The 20,808-nt window shown below is 41.7% G+C and overlaps 1 protein-coding gene across 1 annotated transcript in view; it reads left to right on the top strand.

The window, feature by feature from the left end:
- Positions 1–1,676: 1,676 nt before the first annotated feature.
- The window catches only part of ACVR2A (activin A receptor type 2A), a 60,918-nt gene continuing 41,786 nt past the window's right edge, over positions 1,677–20,808 (top strand). Inside the window, exon 1 of the mRNA XM_082057248.1 lies at positions 1,677–3,429. Coding sequence (XP_081913374.1) covers positions 3,375–3,429 — 55 coding nt within the window. The 5' untranslated portion in view covers positions 1,677–3,374. The remainder of the gene's footprint in view (positions 3,430–20,808) is intronic.

Here is a 20,808-nt window from a genome sequence, read left to right on the forward strand (position 1 = left end):
CTCTTGCACGGCACATAAAACAACGCAACGTTGTGCCCGTTTCGGCAACTTCTGACAGCTATCCCCCTACAAATAAATACTGCAAGCCCCTAGACTGCAGCAGCCAAAGGACAATGATAGGAAACAGAAGTTTGTTGTGATTTGAAGGAGGCCGAGCAAGTAAAGGTCGAGAGAAGGCAGCGTGGCCACCATGTGAGCACAGTTCCCTGCTCAGGGTGAACAGGGCACACCTGGTTAACCACACCTGATGTAAATACAAACATGGATTTAGGGACTTTCTTGATGTGATGGTGTCTGAGGGTGAAACTGCAAAGCACCTTGTGGCCCTGAGGAGCGTGGCCACCACAGGACCCACCACCATGTCCCAACAGGGGCCAGCAGCGGCACCCGGGCTGGGGGCGAAGGCAGAGCCGGGAAAGCTGCATTTCACACCTTTGGTACCAATTCATGGCTTCACAGAATCCCAGAGTGTCAGGGACTGGAAGGGCCCTGGAAAGCTCATCCAGTGCAATCCCCCCATGGAGCAGGAACACCCAGCTGAGGTTACACAGGAAGGTGTCCAGGTGGGTTGGAATGTCTGCAGAGAAGGAGACTCCACAACCCCCCTGGGCAGCCTGGGCCAGGCTCTGCCACCCTCACCCCCAACAAGTTTCTTCTCGAATTTAAGTGGGAACTCCTGTGTTCCAGTTTGTACCCATTACCCCTTGTCCTATCACTGGTTGCCACCAAAAAGAGCCTGGCTCCATCCTCCTGACACTCACTCTTTAGATATCTGTGAACATTAATGAGTCCCCCCTCAGTGTCCTCTTGTCCAGCTCCAGAGCCCCAGCTCCCTCAGCCTTTCCTCACCCGGGAGATGCTCCACTCCCTGCAGCATCTTGGTGGCTGCGCTGGACTCTCTCCAGCAGTTCCCTGTCCTGCTGGAGCTGAGGGGCCACAACTGGACACAATATTCCAGGTGTGGTCTCCCCAGGGCAGAGCAGAGGGGCAGGAGAACCTCTCTCCACCCAAACACAGCGCTGGTACCAACTCACAGCTTCGCACCGGCTCTCACGCCGGGTTTCATGGCGGTTTTGTTCCGCCGGGCCCCACCTCACCTGGGGAAGGAGGAGAGCTCCCCAGCACCAAGAACGAGCCCCGCAGAGGTGCACTGACAATCCCGGGGGGTGTGACCGGGCGGCGCCAGCCCTGCTGCCCCCGCGGCGCCGGCGGGGCCGGGCGCAGCGAGCAGGTGGCGGCGGGCGGCGCGGCCCGACCCTCACACCTGCCGGCCGGCATCGCGGCCCCCCCGGACACACACACGCACACGCACGCACACGCAACTGCGTTACGGAGGCGAGAGGCGACAGACTCCGGCCAGCACCGACCTTGGCGCTGCACAGCGGGGCCGGACGCGGGCGGGCGGGCGGCGCTAGGGCCGCGCCCATAGGGGAGCGCGTGTGCGCACCCGCGAGGCGGCGCGCGGGCAGGTAGGGGCGGGAAGAGCGCGCTCCGCCCGCTTTGGGATGGGCGGGGAAAAGGGGAGGTAGGCGGGGCCAAGCGGCGGCCGGCGGGTCGTGAGTGGGCAGCGCGGCTGTCAATCCCGGCGTCGCGCGACGGGCGGCCGCGGTTGTGGGAAAGGAGGGGAGAGGGTGGGGGAGGGGGGGGGGGGGGAGGAGGAGAGGAAACAAAAACAATCGCCCGGGCGCCGCCATCTTGGGTCCGTTCTCCACGCCACACAAGTGAATGGGTAGATATGAAATTACCACAGGGGAGCAGCAACAGCAGCAGGGTACGGAGGGCTGTTCCGAGCTGCCAGCTGGACTCGGGAGACTCTAGAGACGGCTCCTGTCGCCGCCGCCGCCCCGAGAGAACCCCCGGGCTCGGCCTTTTCTCCTCGCCAAGCCCTAAACTGCACTCCTGGAGGGACAAAGTTGGGCTCAGCCGCGCCGCCTCTGCCGCCCGGGAGACGCGAGAGTTGGGCTCCTCGGAGCCGGGAGTGAGCCGGGGACAGAATTAGGGCCGAGGGTGCCCAGGGGATCCCCGCCCCCGCCGCCCTCCGGCCGGGGCTCGCCTGGTGCGCGGTGGGGGAGGCAGGAGGAGGCTCTGCCCGCCCGCCCCTGCTGCCGCTCGCCCCTTCCTCCTAAAAGGAGAAAAAAAAGAAGGAAAAGGCAAGAACGGGATCGAGCCGGGGGGGGCTGGACTGTCTCGCTTCTGCGTTTGACCAGCGGGCGAGGAAGAAATCGCTGAGGAGTTGGAGAGGAGCATCCAGCGGGAAAGAGGCACCGAGCGGCTGCCGCACGGGGGAAGGAGCGGCCGCCGCATCCCCCGCCCTCCTCCCTTCCCGGAGCACAATTCTCCGAGCAGCACGGCGCCCGAGGAAGGATTCGCCACAAAGAATATATCACCCTTCTCCCCAGCGGCTGGATACTGCGTTTTATATATATAATATATATTTTTAATTTTTTTTTTTCAGTCGCTCTTCTGTGTTTAAATACCAAATATAGCCTCTTGGCGGGGGAAGGGGATGGAAATCTCTTAGAAGAATTTGCAATCTTGCTGGGATTGGGGAGTGCTGGTGCTGCCGGGCCCGGGAGAAGGGGAGATGTGCGGCTCCGACGGGCGGCAGGACTAGAGATTTGCCACTTCTTCGGGAAGCCCGAAGGTTTGTTTGCCCTCAAACTCTTTGTTTCTCCCCTTTTCCTATCCGGGGTTACGCTAAAACCCTCAGCATTATTAAAGAAAACCGAGGTGTTGCCCACGTGCAGCTGGTGGCTTGCCTTTTAAAGGTAGTTTTCATCAAAAAAAACAAAAAAAACCTGACAAAACTTCCTCCCCTTCACCTGGAGGCTTTTGAGGTTTGAAACTGCAATGGAGCTACTTTTCTTCCAAACACTACATGTTGTATAAGAGGAGCCAGGACTAAAAACATCGTGTTTACAGATTTCGATCTGACTCCCCGACACTCGGCACCCACGAGTGATGCTTCACGGAGCCTGGTGTGGAAAGGCCAAGTTGGAGTGTGCTCAGAGACTTCGGCCTGTCCAGCGGCTCCGTTGTTGACTTTTTTTTTTTTTTCAAACGTGGATTCGTAGCATACTTTTATGAATTAAATTTTGCCACCCTTTGTACAGAAGCCAAATGACACGTGTGTTTTGAAACACGGTTCCAAATATACCCATCCCTCAACCCGGATTCTCGCAAGAAAGAGCAGGAGGGAGATCGTCGGTGTCTAAAGAAATTTGATTTTACTGTTTCATGAACATTTGTCTGCTGCAGAAATGTTGCTATAGATTGCTTTATAGTGGTTCAGCAAGAAGGGAGATTTTTCCAGCTTGTAGGACCCAGGAAACTGGATACTTAAAGTCACTTAAATGTTTTAACAGCATTGGAAAATGGGAGCTGCTACTAAGTTGGCGTTTGCTGTTTTTCTTATCTCTTGTTCTTCAGGTAAGTGAACGTTCTTGGTTTTACCGTTTTTAACATAAGGCTTTGAGGTCAGCCCTTGAACGCTTGATGTAACTTCGTGGATTAGTGTGAAGGAGGAGAAATCTTTAGTTTTTTCACATGACAAATGTTTGGGGATGGAAGTGACTAAAGGCAGAAGCTGGTTTTATCTTTATCCTTGGAAATGCATATAACATGAGCACTTCAAACGCGTGCAGCGCTTGGATTTCAGATGAGTTGTGTGGAACAAATGGGGAGACATAACCACCTAGTGTCACATCCAGTCATTTGGCAATGCAGTTATTAGTGTTTTGGTGTGTGGGGGGGGTTGTTGTTGTTTTTCTTAAATAAGACTGAATGGAAATGATCTTAACTTCAATTAGGTCTCTTGCTCTGGACTTTCAGTGGTGAATGGTAATCTTCATTAATGCTTCATTAGTTTAAAATAGGTACTGCTCTGAAACCATCAGCTCGTCCTCTAATGATAGGAAGGGGTGTGTGCGTGTATAGATGTATGCACAGAATGAGCCTGAGAAGGCGGATTTTCAGTTTCTGAACAATATTTTGTAACGCTTTGTATTTTGCTACTCAATGCGACTCTGCCTTGTAGTGCAAAAAACAATAGCCACTACTTTTCTCTTTAAAACAGCAGAAGTTGGATTTCAAATGCCAACTCTGAGTCCTGAGGAGGAGGAAAATGGTCATGTTATGGGAGCAACCAGTGGTTGGGGTAACAGTTGGTACATTCCTGCTTGAAGCTCCAGCAGTTTCACCAAAAAAACCTGTTATGATCCGTGTAATGGATCTAATATTTGTTTACATGGCAAGCCTGGCGCTTTCTGCTTATGCTTTGAATGTGTATACGGTCCTCTGTTGAGGTTTAAATAGACTTTTCAGCGTTCTTGCGCGGTGTGCTGGTCTGAAATCTGGCAGGCAAGTGCCCAGCTTTTCATTGTAATCGGTGTGAGGGAGGGATGAGATCCGTACAACAATGCCTTTTAAAATTCCAGGGTGATAATGTACAGGATTTTGCTGAACAGGACTTTTTCTTGTGGTTAGTAAATGGATAGTCTAGTCTTATGTCTGTAGCGGTATTGATCAATTCCGTGTGCGCTAAATGTGCTGTGAAATGGCGAGCGCTGCCAGAAATAAACCAAAAAAATCCTTTCTGTTTTAACTCGAGAAATAACAGAGCAGGTTAAGGACAGGCAGAACGTTGGTCTGTTTTGTTTTTTTTTTTTTTTTATTAGGCTGTACAGTTTGTTCCTTTTTTGAAACAAACCAGGGTTTCTTCTGGCAGTTTTGTCTTGCAGTTTTTAAGTTACTCGAGCAACATTCCTTTCAATTCAGTAATATTTTCTGTAGGGAAACTTCTTCCCCCCCCCTCACAGTTTCTTCAAGACTCGGTGCCATCTGCTCTTCATGTCTGTCTCTGCCTTCCACGTCCTTCTAAGATCCGTTTGCCTAGAGCCCAGAATAGTGATCTTGTTGACTTCATGTATCCTACTTATTAAAAAGAACACTTAAGCAACAAAAGCCATATTTTCTTTAACGTTTCTTGTTCAGGTTGTTCTTGGTAAGGCAAAATGGATGTTTCTCTTGCCTGTGAAGGTGGAATTAATCTTTGCTAAATGAGCAGGAAACTGGCTGTAATTCCGACTGCTTCTGATGTTAATGACATTGTTTTGGTGGTTATTCCAGTATTACACATTAAGTGTTCCGGTATTTAACAATTATTAAACTATTTTCTACTCGCCTAAAATTTTGGAGTGTCTGCAGTCCCGGTGTAGGTCCAAAATAAATAGATTTAACAGCAAGCTTTTGGTTTTATGCTCGAAATTATAAGATTTTGTAAGCTTTTAGCATGAAGTACAGGCATTCTGCTAAGTTGTTTCTTTTCTGTGACTTGTTTTGCTTTGAAATCATACATGATCAATTGATTTTAGTGTTACTGTCAGACCAAGTTGTTTCTTTTCCAGTCTTTAGCCTGAAAATCTCTGCCCAGGCTATATTTTAAAGAATATTGCAATGGTTGAAGAAATCCTGGAGTTCAGGTGTGCAGATGTCTGGTTTGTCTTTCTCTGGTCTGGACTCTCCAGCTGCTCTTGAGTGTGTGTGTCAGGGGGGAGGTGTTGGTTTTCTGTATTTGTTAATTTATTTTTATATGCAACTATTTTCCGCAGTTGTTTTCACAGCCAATTAATACCAGTGTTCTTTAAATAGGTGAAAATGTTGTGGTTTTTTTCTACATGGTGGGTGTGGAAGTGGTCTTCAGGTTGAAGGCATTCTGTTTTAATAGCTATAAACTGCTGTAGGAGATCCTACAAATGTGCTCCAAATGGATAGGAATTCCCAGTTAATCTAATAATCTTTGCTAAGGGAGTGAAAATATTTCTCATTTCTGACTAAGATGTTTGAAAAAGAGCATCTGTGTTTTGTTATTAGGCTTTAAAATATTTGTGGATGCTTGGATAGAAGTGGGTGTAGGTTTGCACCCATTTGTACTAACTCAAGAGAATGAGATGAATGCATATTAACTAAACATGAAAACAAAGTGCCCGGGTCAAAGTTCTCCATGTGCCCTTTAATATACTTTTTATATAAACCGCTGTGTGTTTTTTGATTTAATAAAGAACAGAAGATCCTGAAGTAATAATAAAATAGTTACGAACAATTGAATGTGCTTCCTGTGCCTCTCCTGTAGGTGAGGCAAGATTGTAGGTGAGCTTAAAAAGGAAAAATAGTAAATAAATAGCTTGTTCATCAAAGAACACTTCTCCTTAGATATTATCTGTGTTCTCCCTTCCCCCAAGGAAGTGTGTTTCTGTGTCATCTGGTTTTTGTGTTTGCTGAGTGAGATTTTATAACATTTTGGGAACAGAGAATATATACTTTAAAAATTTTCTCTGATGTTTCAGAATATATACCCTATGCAGCTGAAAAATGTGGGAGATGTTGAAGTAGTGCGTTGCCTTTAACCAAAATCTTCTGTTGGGGGTGCTGTAGTTTTTAACACCTCATGCTTCCTTTTGTTACTCTTAAGCTCCGTATTTCCCAAACCATCGGCTCTCCTGAGCTACCTGTTCTGTCTTTAGTACCTGGGTGGTTCCTGATCAAAGTAGTTCCACCGCTTTAAGTCTTTTACAGGGGACAAGACTCTCATTTGTTAAAACTCACTTAAGCTCAGTTCACGTTAAAAATCACCTAGGCAGAACGAAGCGCATCAGAAGAGTCTTGGTGCTTTTTTTCCTAATTCTAGATCATTCTCAGGCCATTCAGAAGCTCTTGAGTAATTTTGCTAGAGGAAATGGCATGTGAAAGATACCTTTGTAGTTGAAATAGCTTTTTCACTGCACGGAGAATGTTTTATGCTTTGATTTTTAATTTATTCTTCTCCTGTCTCACACCAATTATTAGTGAGAATGATGTCTAGATAGAACAGTAAAGCTCAAGATACTGCTGGAGCTTCAGAAGCTGAATGGTTTGGTGTTCTGGAGGAATTGAGGGGTGGGAGGTGAGATTTTTTTTTTCCTTAATTTTACTAGTATAATGTGGTTGGTTGGTTGGTTGGGTTTTTTTTGTTTGTTTGTGCTTTTTTTGCTATCCTTTGATTTATTTTACTTTTTTTTTTAATTTGGTAGCACTTGAAAATCCTGCCAAAGGGTTAGAAGTATTGTTTGTGAAATTGTCTCTGCTGGTATGTTCTCTGCGAGCTGTCCATGATTGTGGTTGAACTCTAATCTCTTTATTGCACAGGCAGAGCAATAAAACACTTAGGACTTGGTACTGCTTTTAAAGTAAAATTCTGCTCCAGATTCCTTTTTTATAAGAGTGTACACTCTTTTTTGTGTAATGTGTTTTACCATTGGGCCATACCTTAGTGCTCTTGTTGTTGCTGTTGAGAGCAGCATTTGTAAAACCACTTTATACTGTTTTCAAGCATAGATACATTTAAATAACTGTAAATATTATGTAGTTTACAAAGTTTCATGGCACCAGCTTGATGTTATAACTTGGATTACAGATCAAAATTCTGTTACTAATTCTATGTAATCTGTTAATACTTAACAACAGTTACAAACCCTAAATCTTCTGGGTTATGAAAAATAGCTGTACTTGTGCGAAGACAATATTAGAACATATAAGCCTAGTTCTAGTAGAACTCTGCTTGACAAATGTTTCTGGTGAGATACTGCTGTCATGGGTTTATTTGCATTTATTTGCAAGTATTTTCTTATGGAAAAAGCTTAAATAAGTTTGTCTTCAAATGCTGGATGCCGTCTAAGTTGGGGGGTGGTCTGTGTGACGGGAAAACTGTTCTATGCTATATGGGGGTGCAAGAAGATAATTTCTGCTAGTGTGAATAATAGTTTTCAGCTGGTTTTGATGCAAACTATTTAAATAGCATTCCTTTTTTTTTTTTTCCTCACCTTTCTGGAATTTGAGGGCAAAATTCCTTAGGTGGTGGTTTTGGACAATTTGCAAATGAGGATAGACAAATGTTTTTTCTTTGTTTAACTATAAAGGCTCATTTTTGTCATAGCATTAGTTTTAGATGGGGGGTGTGGAAATAACAGTAACTCCAGTGTTTTTTATGCTTACTGATTCTACCTAATTGTCCAACCTTTTATGCTTCTAGTTTTGCCAAAGCCTGGCTTTCAACTCCCATAGCTTATTTGTCTTCAAAATCGAATCATTCTGATCTCAAATCATCATCATTATGAAGTTTATATGTCTAGTGTCTGGTTCCCTTACAAGGTGGTAGTAACACTTTTTTTCATAGACAGATATGGTGGACATGATATATAAAAGCAGTTTTTGGAAGACCTATATGATTTGGAGCCAAGGTATAGTAAGTCCTGTGTTCTTATCCTTGGGAAATCATCTGGAGAATAATCATTATAACATGGGCTGTAAAAAGATAGAGGTTGACAAGGAATCTGATTGTAGAGGAGATTTCTTGGTGAAGGGGAGATGCATTTCCACCACTTAATTAACAGAAGCAGATTAATGCAAATGTCTGCTTTAGCTGGTTGGTAGAATACATGGTCTGTTAGCTATCTGATGTCCCTGAAAATGAGAACTCTTTAAAAAGATCAAGAAAATTACGAATTTTACAGCCAAGTTCTTGTGTGATGAAATCTTAATGTGTTTTTGTTGCCTTGGTGCTTAAAATTCAGTACATCTTATTTCCTGTTATTTCCATATGGAAATTGAAGTGTTGTTGGAAGCCAGTGACTTTATGTGGCATCTCTTATCTTCTCTCCCCTACACTGTCTGGGTGGTGGTGGAGGTTTTTATTTTTTTAGAAGCAGTTTGTGACTACGGTGCCAAACAGCAGAGCATATTTAGGCTTAATCCCACAGAAAATGAATATTTACTGCTATATTGTATACATTGCATATCTGTGTGGCTAAGACACCCAAATGTACATTAGATGCATCAAATACTTCAATTTTTGGTGGGAAGAGAGCGAAGAAGGTTTTATCCACTGCAGCAATTATCGCAGAGGCACCATTCCTTAATAGCTTCACAGTAAAGTAACCCTTGAAGAGAAAGGTCAACATTCATGGATTTCTTCTGCATTTCCTAGTTAACGCTGTAATTGGAAGCAAGTAGTCTGGCTAGAAAAAAAAAAAAATAGACAATTCGCTTCCTAACTGGAGGCATAAATCTTTGGTTATGTGGTTAGAGGAATTGAAAAACACTTGGAAATGAAGGAAGCATTTGTGGGAAGACTACCTGTTCCTGCAGCCAGGAGCAGCTGGAGGCAGGACTGCTGGTGGTGTTAGGATGGGATCTACCGAGGCCGGGTGTTGGGGGCGTGAAGTGCTTCTTTGTACCCACCTCTGGTCAGGTGATGTTGCAAAAAATAAAGTAGTTCAGTGAAAAAATGTACCTTCTCTTTTTATCTTTCTTCTGTTCCATGGTTCTCCCAAATTATTCTGATTTTTTGGACTGGCAAGCAAAGAAGGGTGAGCAGGATGGCAGCCTGTACCTCTCTGTCTTTGGAACTTTCTTTGTGATGGTCCTAATGAACGGAGCTGCTCTTGCTTTCTGGCAGAAACTTCGTTATGGAGAAAATGAGCGAGTGACGTGGTTACAATTGTATTGATGCCAGCAAAGGTCCCAGTGACGGCTGTGAAACTTGAAATCTTGATGACTTTACACGCTGTGTATATTGCCAGCTCAATGTTTCATTGGTTTTTCAGAGGGTAAATTAAGTATTGCTGAATTCTAAAAACTTGCCGTGTAAAAGTTCTAGTATTCTTGTATCCCACTTGTATATCTGGTTAAATTGGTGAAAGATAATCTGTTTCAGTCAGGATGCAGAGTCAGTCCAAAACTGGAATGAATTTCAGTGTTTTTCTTGAGTTATTTGCTGAGAAGGCTTGTTAGTAACTGTTTAAGTACATTGATTTGGCGTTCTTATGATGTTGAGTACCTTTAGATGGCAAGAAGGCTGCGTGTTGTTGAAGTAGCTCAAATGGTTAGATATCCCCTTTTGAGCTTCCTTATTTTGTTAAGGCATAATTTATATTTTTAAGGATTTATATGAAGTTATAATTAGGTGGTAATTCGATTTAAAATGCTGAAACCGGAATGTAATTAAAAGCAAAGCCCTATATACTCTTAACCGTGACAGGCATGTGAAAAATGCCAAAATACTTTTTTTTCCTCTTTTCAAACTTTTATTATACGAGAGGAACATTGCCTATAGTGAATTGAACTGACTGGAATGCAAGATACTTGAGAAGAATCCACGTTTTAGAAATGCTAGATCTTGGCTAAAATGAAAGCCAAGAATATTTCTCAAATTCTTTTTTTTTTCCTGAACTTCGATATAGGTATCAACTAAGCTGTTGATACTGTATTTTGCATTTAGAAACAGTAGGTGTTGCTTTCTAATCTAAGTTTGTTGTGCGCCTAAGTGAGGTATTCTCACAGTTGGGAAGATTCCACTGTATCTGTAATGATGACAGTAAATGAGGGAAGTTTTACTGGTTTAATTGTTAACATTGATACAGTTTACAGCTGATACCGGAAAGGTTGATTAAGACATTCAGTTTCATCTAAAGGTTTGGTTTTCAGCAAGTGTCTGTATTTATTTTTATAACTAGGAATAAGAATCTATACTGCTGAATTTTATTGCTTTCCTATAGCTTTAACTCTTTGTGTCCTTCATTCCTAAATGAGCTGCATTCAACCTCTTGTCATTTCACCAGGAAAGAGCTTTTGTAGCTGAAGTTGCAGAGTTTCTTGTGGCAGATTGACATCCATCCCTTTTAGAAATGGAGAAAGTGGTTAAAATTATTTAGGATATTGTTTCCATATTTTCTGAAAGATATCGCAGTTTTTATGAGGCTAAGGCTGTGTGCAGTTTTTATTCTGGAAAAAAAGGAAAGGAGTAAGGCAACTCAGTTCGAAAACTGTCCTACTTATTAAAAAAAAAAAAAAAAAAAAAACAACAAATAAGGAAAAAGAAAACCACAACCTAAACAGTAAAATCCAAACAAACCAAAACAACAAACCAAGGCATAACCTGGTTTGGGGCCAGAAGAACGGAACCAGGAGGAGGAGGTCCATGGTCAAGTTCAATGTGGAATGGACGTGCTTGGTCTGTGACACATAGCGGAAGTGCATTCCCTGGACCTGCTGTGATCTGCAGTACAGGTACTTGCTTTGAAGAAGCAATGCCTGTTTCACGTGTAAAGATTATTGTTATTTTATATGAGGATTGAAAGTTTTGATGCAGGAACAGTGCATTTGGTGGTTACTGTAATCTTGCAGTCTATCTGTTTGGTGGGTTTGTTTTGCTTTCCTTTCTCTTTTTCTTTCTCTTTTTTTTTTTTTTAATATCACTTCATAATTATGGCTCTGAATAGAAACAGTTCTTTCCTCTTTGAAATTACTTTTTAAAAACATAGAAGCATAGATTGATTTGGGTCATCAGGCCACCTTTTCCAGCATCATGCTCAAAGCATGATGTCCACCAGACCTCCAGGTTCTTTTTGGCAGATCTGCTACCTCGTGTAACAGTCACCACTTGTACCGATGTAGAGGATACGTTGTCCATAGGACCTCACGTTTGTCCTTGAATTCCATGAGGTTCCTGTGGCCCACCCTTCTGGTCTGTTCAGGTCCTCCTGAGTGACAGCAGCTTCCTTTTGGTGATTGTGATTTGGAGATTATTTTTAACATGTAAGTTGAAATTTAATGTGTTTTTTAAAGCTGTTTTTAAATACAACCAATCATTTTATCAACTTGAAAAACTGTTTCCTTCTAGGAATTTTGGGGAAGATCCACATAAACAGGGAAGTGGTTTAATTTTGTTTCTCAGTTACAGTGTGAAGTGTATGACACAAAATTAAACTTTGCAGTAAGTAACTGTTAATTTTAGAAATTTTTGGTAGTGTTTGTCAGTAGAGGGTACAGATAATTCTCTTCAGCTCATAGCAATTACACGATAGAGTTTTCTTTAAATATTTCCCTGTTTCAAGGTTGAAAAACATTTAGGCTGTGAAAGTTGCAAAAAATTTAAATTGCACACAATTGCTTGAATTATTTCTCATAATTTATTAAGCTACTTTAAAAAAAGACCACTGGTTAAATATTTTCATTTTAATTCTCTGATTTTTAGTTTAGGAAAGGGTCTGTTTTGCAAGTTGTCTCTAGGCATAATTGTGTTTCATTAAATTTAACACAAAACCTGTCAAAAAGGTTGTCTTAAATGACTTTTTGAAATGTTATGGTTTGATTACATTTTGTTTAACTTCAGATGGTGGCACATACGGTGGGGGACAGACCCCAGCAAATTAAGCCTCATCTAACTGTGCCGGTTTAGAAAAATATGAATCAGCAGTGAGATCTTAATGTGTATGTGCCATGTATGTACTAAGAGCAAGATTTGGAGCCATGAATGTTTTGTGAGAAGGTTATTTAAAACCACAGGATGGTTTTGCTCCCATTCCTGCCCCCTAATAAATCCCGCCCTCCAGAAGTCAAACAACAACCCCAAACACTCTGGAAAACCTCCCGTGGAAAGAAAAAGTACTTGACAGTTTGAAAGTCTCCTGTTGCTGTTCACTTGAAAAAAATACTGAATCACATCGAGTTGGATCACAGGCTTTCAGCGAAGCCAAGGCTGCTCAGGTCCTGCTTTTTGTTACAGCAGAAACGGAGTGGATCCCTCACAAAAAATCGTGATGCTCCAGAGTGCAGCTGTAGTTCTTCCAGTGTCTTAAAAACATTCTGATGGTTGACAAATAAAGCAAGATTCATTTTACTTGGCTTTTGTCTCCTCTAAATGAGGGAACTGTGCTTTTGACAAGTTGAATTTAAATCCCCCTTTTGTTTCCCCAAATGATGTATAATTATTTCTGTAATGTATAACTTCTTGGTTTTTACTATTTTTTTTTTTAATAAGATAGTTGGAATGATTCAGAAAATACATTTGAATGTGGTTTGAACCTGTGGTGACAGGTGCTCTGTGCCTTTGAGAACACATACACAGAGGCTGTAGAGGAGATAATTTGCAAAAAAACCCATCAGTAATCCAGCTCTTCAAATTAGGAAGAATTATGATTTGCGGAGAATCATCTATGGCATATCCTAAGGAGAACTATCTTCTAATGACCCATCATGAGGATTCAGCCATAAAACTAATTTGGTTTTTGTTATTTGGCTGTTGGTTTGTTGCTTTTTTTTTTTTGTGGTGGTGTTGTTGTTTGTTTGTTTTTTTTAATCCTGAGTCTAAAGAGTGGCGAGAATATGTACCGAAGTGATGGTACCAATCTTACTCTAACTATGTATGAGAACAGAAATAGAATCATTTGGATTTTATGTAATTAATGCTGAATAAATTTTAGAATTGGGTGAAACATCTTACCTTACAATTTCAGAAGCAGAATGACACCTGATAGAGTGGGCTGAACCTTTTGTTGCTGGTTGAAAATTATCTAGAACCTGGCTTTGCCAAAGTATTGCTTCTGAATTTAGTAATTCTCTCACCATTAATAAAAATATTTTGGTATTGGAAGCTTTTTCATTTAAAGTAAAGACGAGTGATGGTATCTGTGCAGAAAACCTATTGGCATTTTTTTTACTTCAGCACAATCACCTTGGTCAAAGTATTAGGTTGCTTTCAACAATGTGTAGCACGTGGGCTCAGGCAGTTAAAATCGCACCAGCTGAGTGCTAACAGACTTGCTCCTGTTTCTTCAGATACGAGGGTAGGTGTGTGTTTGAATTTGGTTTTGGTCAATTTTACATGCTGCCAAGGTGTGTTCTGAAGAGCTTCAGTTCACCATCTGAGCTCTTCTCCCCACTTTCTTCCTTCTAGTCATAGCCAGTCTAACAAATAAGACAAGCATGTGCTAGTTTGAGAAATCCATTATTTAAGGAGGGACTGACACATTCACTGACCAATGGGTCATAGGCTTTGATAGGAAGTCTTGGAATGTTACTAATCAACTGCAAAATCCTTCTTGTGGATTGCAAGTAAGTTGAATATCTAGCATGTGTCAGATTTTGCTTGGTCAATGGTATAATTAGACAGGATGTTTGAGGAGAAAAAGATATTTTGAAACAGATTCAGTAATGAAATGAAGTTTTTTAAGTAAACTAACGAAGTGCATGCTTTTTTGTTGTTCAGCGAGCTCCATAAAACAGCCAGTTAGCTTTCACTTGTCCAAAAGGGTTATTTCAGTTGCATCTCTTGTCAAAGCTGACAGCCACTATCTCTTAATGCAGCCGTTTTGGGCAGCTTGTCCTTCTTTAATCAAAACTGGGGGTGGTTTCCTTCTGTTGAGAAGTCCCTGGTGTTCTCCACATGGTAGAAGGTTATGTGTAGTAAGAAGTTGAGTCTTTCCCCAGGCAAAGGAATTCACTCCCAGGTTCACTGGTAACAGTGAGGCAGAAACTACATAGGAAGTTCAGACTGGTACAATAGGCTGTAAAATCAAATTCTATCCCAAGCTTAAGAAAACAATTTGGAAAGATTATTTGCAACATAATCTTAGTAGTGTCTAGTTTATGGTACTCCAATTTTAACCACAGTTTGTCCTAGAAACTTATTCTGAGCAGGTAGGCATAAAACTTGAGAAATTCAGATACGAGCAGAGATAAGACAGCGCTCAAAGTTCTAGAAATGATGGGGGAAGAATGTAGGAGAGATGCTTAAAATAATGAACCTCATTTGATAATGACTGAATATACTGATTTCAAAACACTGAACACAGCACCAATAATCACATTTACAGAAAATAGTTGATCCAGTGACTTAAAAAAAAAAAAAATAACCAACTTATCAACTAAGTGGCCACATAGCAATTATGTCCAGGATCCCTGTCTCTCCAGTCTGAGAGGACTCAATCTTGTGAGCCAGTTGCCAGGCAGCATGTAAGAACCGGGCTCCTTGTCAGGAGCTGGTCCTGTTGTTACCGTTACAAATATTGTGTCTCTAAGCCAGATGAGCGAGCTGGTAGCACCAGGGGGGTCAGGAGTACAGAACAGTTATAAACAGTCATTGAATTGACAAAAGCCATAACGCAGGGAGATCTGCACATTTCCTGAAAGGTGTGGTTGAGATTGTGGAACATAGAGTTCAGCTTCAAGTCTTGGGGCACCTAACTAAAGCCTTGTGTTACACTCAAGTGTGAAGGAAGCCTCAGGCTTTGTTCAGATACGTTGTTTTTAACATACCCTGAAGCTCTACTTGAGGACTTCTGTATTAAAATCCAAGCATGGGCAGCCAAAGTGAGATATACAGTATTTTCCAGCAGCAGTATTCTGAGATTCTGAATAAAACATGACTAGAAGCCCGGATGAGCTTCAGAAGCGTGGAGGAATCTCACCTTGGCTGTTAGGTGAAACCCATCATTCTGTTTCTTCCCAGCTGTGGTCTTCTCCAGCTCAGTCCCAAACCTGCCTCTGTTTTAGGGAAGAAGCTGTTCCAAGGCCCAGGCTGCTGCTTCCAGCAACCTGTTCCTTTGTCTGTTTCCAATTAACCATGATGTTCAAGTTGTTTTCTACTTAAACAAAGCAGAACTTGTAAACCCTTTCTTCCCTGAAGTGGTGGCTTCTGCTGAGGGCATCTAGGTTAACACAACAACTTAGTGCCCCCAGAAAGCAGAGGCCTAACTCTACATTGTTTTTCTTTTCTGTCCACCTTCCCTCTAGCAAGGCTGTTGATTCTTCTCTTGGGAGAGCAATGTACCTTTCTTACTGACCTTTGCCAGCACACCTTTCTATTCAACTCAGCAACATCTCAGCTCCACCCTCTAGTCCCCCAAAAATGTTTATCTGTTGCCGAAATAGTGTGCTGGAATTTTAGGAGCTTAAGTGTCTTGTGGAGAAGTCTGGTAAGTTCTGGAGAAAAGACAAGATAATGGCACTGGAAGCAGAGAGTCAGACAGATGAGGTGTTAGTGGGAACTCTGGCTCTCTCTTTGTATCCTTTTCCAAGCAGAATCAGAACATTACACACAGAAAGTGCTTTATGTCTTTTTATTAGACTAGTCTTCAGCCTGCTTGACACGTGGGAACAGCTTATTAGTGCAAAAAGGAGGCAGAGCCCTGGTGGGATTGATGTGGCTGCCACAGTGCGGCTGAGGCAAATGGAAGTGAATGGCTGTAAAACTCCCTGGTCAGATGATCTGCAGCCCATCGTGGATGCTCTGAGGCTGACAAGGTGATTGAAGCCTGAGCCCCCACTTCCAAACTGCTGAGCTTTTACACAAAAAGCTTTTATGTGGAATTTCCAGTAGCTGCCTCTACTGGAGAGTGAAGTCTTCTCTAGTACATGCATTTCTTAAAAGAAAATACTGGTAGTCTAAGTGGCTGGCCTCAGGCCTGGGAAGGATGGGTTGAATGGAGGCGTCAAGTCTGGAAACTTAACTTCTGTGGGTAGGAACTTGTGTTCATGTGCTGGGTTACCTACTGATTTGCTTAGGGCAACTCTCTGTGGCTGGAGTCCCATGGCCCACCCACTGACTGTACAGGGAACCTGGGTTCATGGTGTTACCAATCTTGGTATCTCTGCATAAATAATACTATAGTCAAATAAACAATGTAAGAGAAGAAACAAAGGCAGTTTGAATGTTGCATCCACCTTAACTCTAGAACATTCCTGTTAAGTGTATTCAGGATGAAGGTAGGTGTCCTTCTCTTGTTGTTTGAGTTGGTTTTCAAGGAAGCTTTTGCTTATAAGGAAGGTAGGTCAGAAAATCGTAGGATTCCTTGTGTTCTCTCTAAAACGCCAGTCTTGCTACTCGTGATAGGACAGTATAAACCACTCCTAAGAGTGCTACAGGGAAAGGTTGAGTCACTGTTACTCTTTGGCCACTGATTCAGCAAATGTCTGTTGGTTGTGTTGAGTGCATGAAGGTAATCATTGTCCTGGGAGGAAGGGAAAAGCAACAACAAATACAAACAAAAGTGAAAAGCAACCCATTTTTCTTCTTATTTGAAGAAGAAAAGCAACCCATTTTTCTTCTTATTTGATCTTGTTGATCTACAGCTTTTTATGTACTTGTTTAAATAGTCTTTGACTATTGCAGAACAAACACATTGAACCGGCAAGATAGGAGAACTCTTCCATAACTTTTTTTTGCAATTGTGAAGCTTTTGTGTTCTGTACTGCCAGGAGAATTTATTGCGGAGTGAATTCCTCACTTGAGACGAGAGAAACACCTGTTTCTGGCTGAGCAGAAGCACTCCTCCATCAAAGACAACATCTGGCAGTAGAAGCCCTTAAACTTCTGTTCATGACTTCCCTTTCTGTCTAAGATACTCCAAATACAACTTTGGAAGTTCTCTTGAGAAAATAAATACTGGTGTAATGGAGATTTCTGGCTATCTTAAGAAATTACAGCACTAGAAATACATCATCATTCTGTCCATTACCTTATGCCTGAAGAAGCTTTATTTTACTATTAAAGAAATTAGTTCTTTTGGATGCTGCTTTTTTTTTTTTTAATAACTAGGAATAGAAAGTTAAATACGAGTGCATATTTAACTTAATCTAAACTAAATGTGAACAACTTGAAATCTGCTTAGTTGTTTTCTGTTCTCTGAGTGCACTAAGAATTCCAAGCATCAGACTGGAGGATTCAGCTTTTAAGCATCATTCTCTTCTAAATTAGGTTAGGAATTTGAGGTTAATACCCTAGATACAAGTACTTAGCAGTAATTTCTGTCCCAATCCATGCCAGTTCTACCTCTGGCTGATAACTACAGAATTGCACTTAAGGATGCTTTTGGGGCTGAGTACCTTGATAACTGGTCTTTTCTTCCTGTTGAGCCTGCTGGCCATCTGCTTCACATCAGATCCACTGAAGTGATTAATGAAGGTACTTTAAACAGAAAAAGTACATTTACTAATGATGGGTAATTGAACTGTAGAACTCACTGTTTCAGAACACGTGGAAATGAAGAATGGTCTCACAGATGGACAAATTCAGGGAGGATAGTTTGTTCGGAGGTGCTTAAACTTGGGCTGGGTAGAACTTCCAGATCAAATCATTCCTGATTGCTGAATACTCATATGAAAAGCCTTTATTTAAACCTACAGTCAGTGTTTCCTGATGCTTTCGAACCATTTTCCTCCAAAGGATATTTCTGATGAAAATCAGGCAAACCTGCTGGTTTTTCCCGTGTGTGTTCTTACACTGAGCTGGCACCTTAATACTGGAAGATATCTACTGTTCAAAAACATTTTTCTCATCTCTTCCAAATAGGAGAAAAGTTCTAGCCTCGGTGTTTGCACTTTGGAGTTTCTGTACATGTATGTCTTTGAAAGTGCAACATTAAATAAGTTCTTGTACTTGAGATTCCCTTTGGCTTCCCAGCTGACCCTGTGTAAGTGCTGAGTCCTGCTGACAAGGGCGCGGATCCTTCCCCTCCTCGGGACGGGTTTCCAGTGCCTGCCTGTTGCTGGTCCCAGCATTTCTGTGGCAGGACAGAGGGAGTTGAATCAGCACTTATAATCTCGTGCAAAGTTCACTTTGCTTCCACTTACCATATGTTTTTGAAAAGTTAAATTGTAGCTCATGATTCTGTAGTTGCTGCTTTTTGCGTCATCCTGAAAGTAGTCTTTAGGGCATGAAGGGGGTCAGAGGGTTCAAGTCAGGCAGGTTCTGAACAGTTTAGTCTGGTGGTAGGTTGGTAGGAAGTTCTGGGGGCTAATCTGCCCCTGTGAGTTTGTATTATCGATCCTAGGTGGGTTTAATGTCTGAATTCTCTTCAGACTCAGTGTGCTTGCATCACACAGTGTCAGCATATTCGGTATCAATGTGCTACTTGGGTGACTTTAGTCATAGTGGCAGTGAAGACATTGCAAATCATATAGGCTAATTCAAAGTAAGTATCCTGTCTTCTTGAAGTGTTGCTTTGATGTGTTGAATCTTCATCTTTAGTGTTGCTTGAGCAAAATAGATCAAAACTAGTTTATGTATAATAATATAGTCTGTGACTTGTACTCCCGATTCAAGTATAGATATCTTTTTCCTGGTCCTAAGAATTGCACATTTTAGAACTTTTGGTTAAAAATTCTGTTTTTCTGGTTACCACACCTAGATCATGGATGATCCAGAAAAGATTCTTCGTCCTTTGTGCATCTGTTGAGGTGGATATTCAACAGGTTCTCTTGCCAGCTTTGTCAAAGCCTTAGTTGACACAGGGTAGGCCTAGTCTTATTTTCCAAATGCTGTGAAACCTGAAACTCAGGATAATTACTTAATTATTACTTTGCCCATGGTGCAGTCCATGAAGAGGTATTCTTTGCCTCTTACCTGCCTCCACGTGCAGTGGGTGGAATGCTGGTTCTAGGGAGTCCTGTAAGAAACCGGCATTATTGTAAGTGACTGTAACTGCTGCCACGGCTTAAGGTGTTGACTGGAAAGTTCTGGTGAATTTGTGCTCGTTAGAAAATGACGTTAAAAGGCAGAATTATAACGGAAAATTATTTTTTTGAATCTTCTGTGCAGCATAACTGAAAAATTGTCATTTTCCTCTCTTACTGAAATTCTACTGGTTTCTTAGGAGTGTCATTGAAGACATCTTAGCAGATAACTGCTAGCAAGTGCTCTCAGAAATAAACTAATGGACTGTACCTGCTGACTTTGTCCTATTACCTTCTATAGGCAGCAGAGGTTGGTACTGTTGCCTCTGGGCAGGGGGAGTATGTATGGAAAACATATTTAAGGAGCCCTGTTTGAGACTTCTGTTAATATGGAACTTAAAGTTTTAATCATCAAATTTAAGACTGTTACTTTGTCGGAGTGTGGAGAAGCTTTTTAGTATAGAAGCAACACCCTTGTTCTGGCTTTCACTGTGTTCTTGAATAAGAAGAATAAGGTCAAAATCATCTCCTAAAGTGCCTTCAGGATTTCAGGTCAATACATGTCATTTTCTTAATTATTGTCTAAATTTAGAAGACAAATTAACTTCTAGTAGTGAGTGCAGTACCTGCACCTGAAAGCTTTTGTTTGTGTTGTTTTTTTCTATCACGTACATCTGTGATTCAGCCACGGTCTTCTGGATTTCTTTTTGTCCAGTCACAGCTTGATGAAAAGTGTCAAAACCCGAGCTGTCTTTGTGTAGCCACAGTGTTCCTGCTTCTAGGCTATGCGGTTAATTCCTTATTCCACACACAAAAAAAAAGCAGACTAGTAGTCCATTCTGACATTGAAAAAAAAAAAAAAGATGATAAAACATTGAAGTTTATGTAAGTGCAGTATGATAGAAACTAAATTTTATTTGCTAGGTACAAAACAGAAGTAGTCTGTCTAGCTTTAGTTATTCTATCAAATTTACCTAATCAAAATTAAACACAGTAAAAACTTCTGCAGCCAAAACTGATCCCGTGTTTTTGAAGATAAATAGCCAAGCTCTGAGAAAGCCTCTGCCTGATCTTTCAGTACTTTAAAATTTCCTTCTCTACCTGAATACTTATATGTATTTTTTTTTTTAACTTATAATATTGTGGTGGAATATATCAGATAAGCAACTTGAACAATTGGCCAGGAAATAGATTTCCTTAGTGTGGCACTATGAGGTAGCCCAGTTAAATAAAAAAACTCACACTGTGCTTTATATTATTGTATACTCATTGCATATGGCAGCCTAATCTGCTTTAGTTTGGTGTGGATTCTCCTGTTAACTCTCATCTCCTCTTCCTGAGGAAGCAATGAACTTAAACCACAGTACTTTAGGTTATTTCTCAGCGCACTCTTGTTTTCTACAGCTGTAGGGTCTCAAAAGGTGTGCAGAATATCCCCTTGTTAAACTGTGTTTTTTAGGAGGTTAAAGTTAAAATTTGTTGTGGGTCGGCCTAAAGGTAGATAATTCTTTAAATAGATTGTAGTCAAATGAACTACAGCAC

The sequence above is a fragment of the Streptopelia decaocto genome (genome assembly GCF_964273445.1).
Source record: "Streptopelia decaocto genome assembly, chromosome: 6".
Taxonomy (NCBI): Eukaryota; Metazoa; Chordata; class Aves; order Columbiformes; family Columbidae; genus Streptopelia; species Streptopelia decaocto.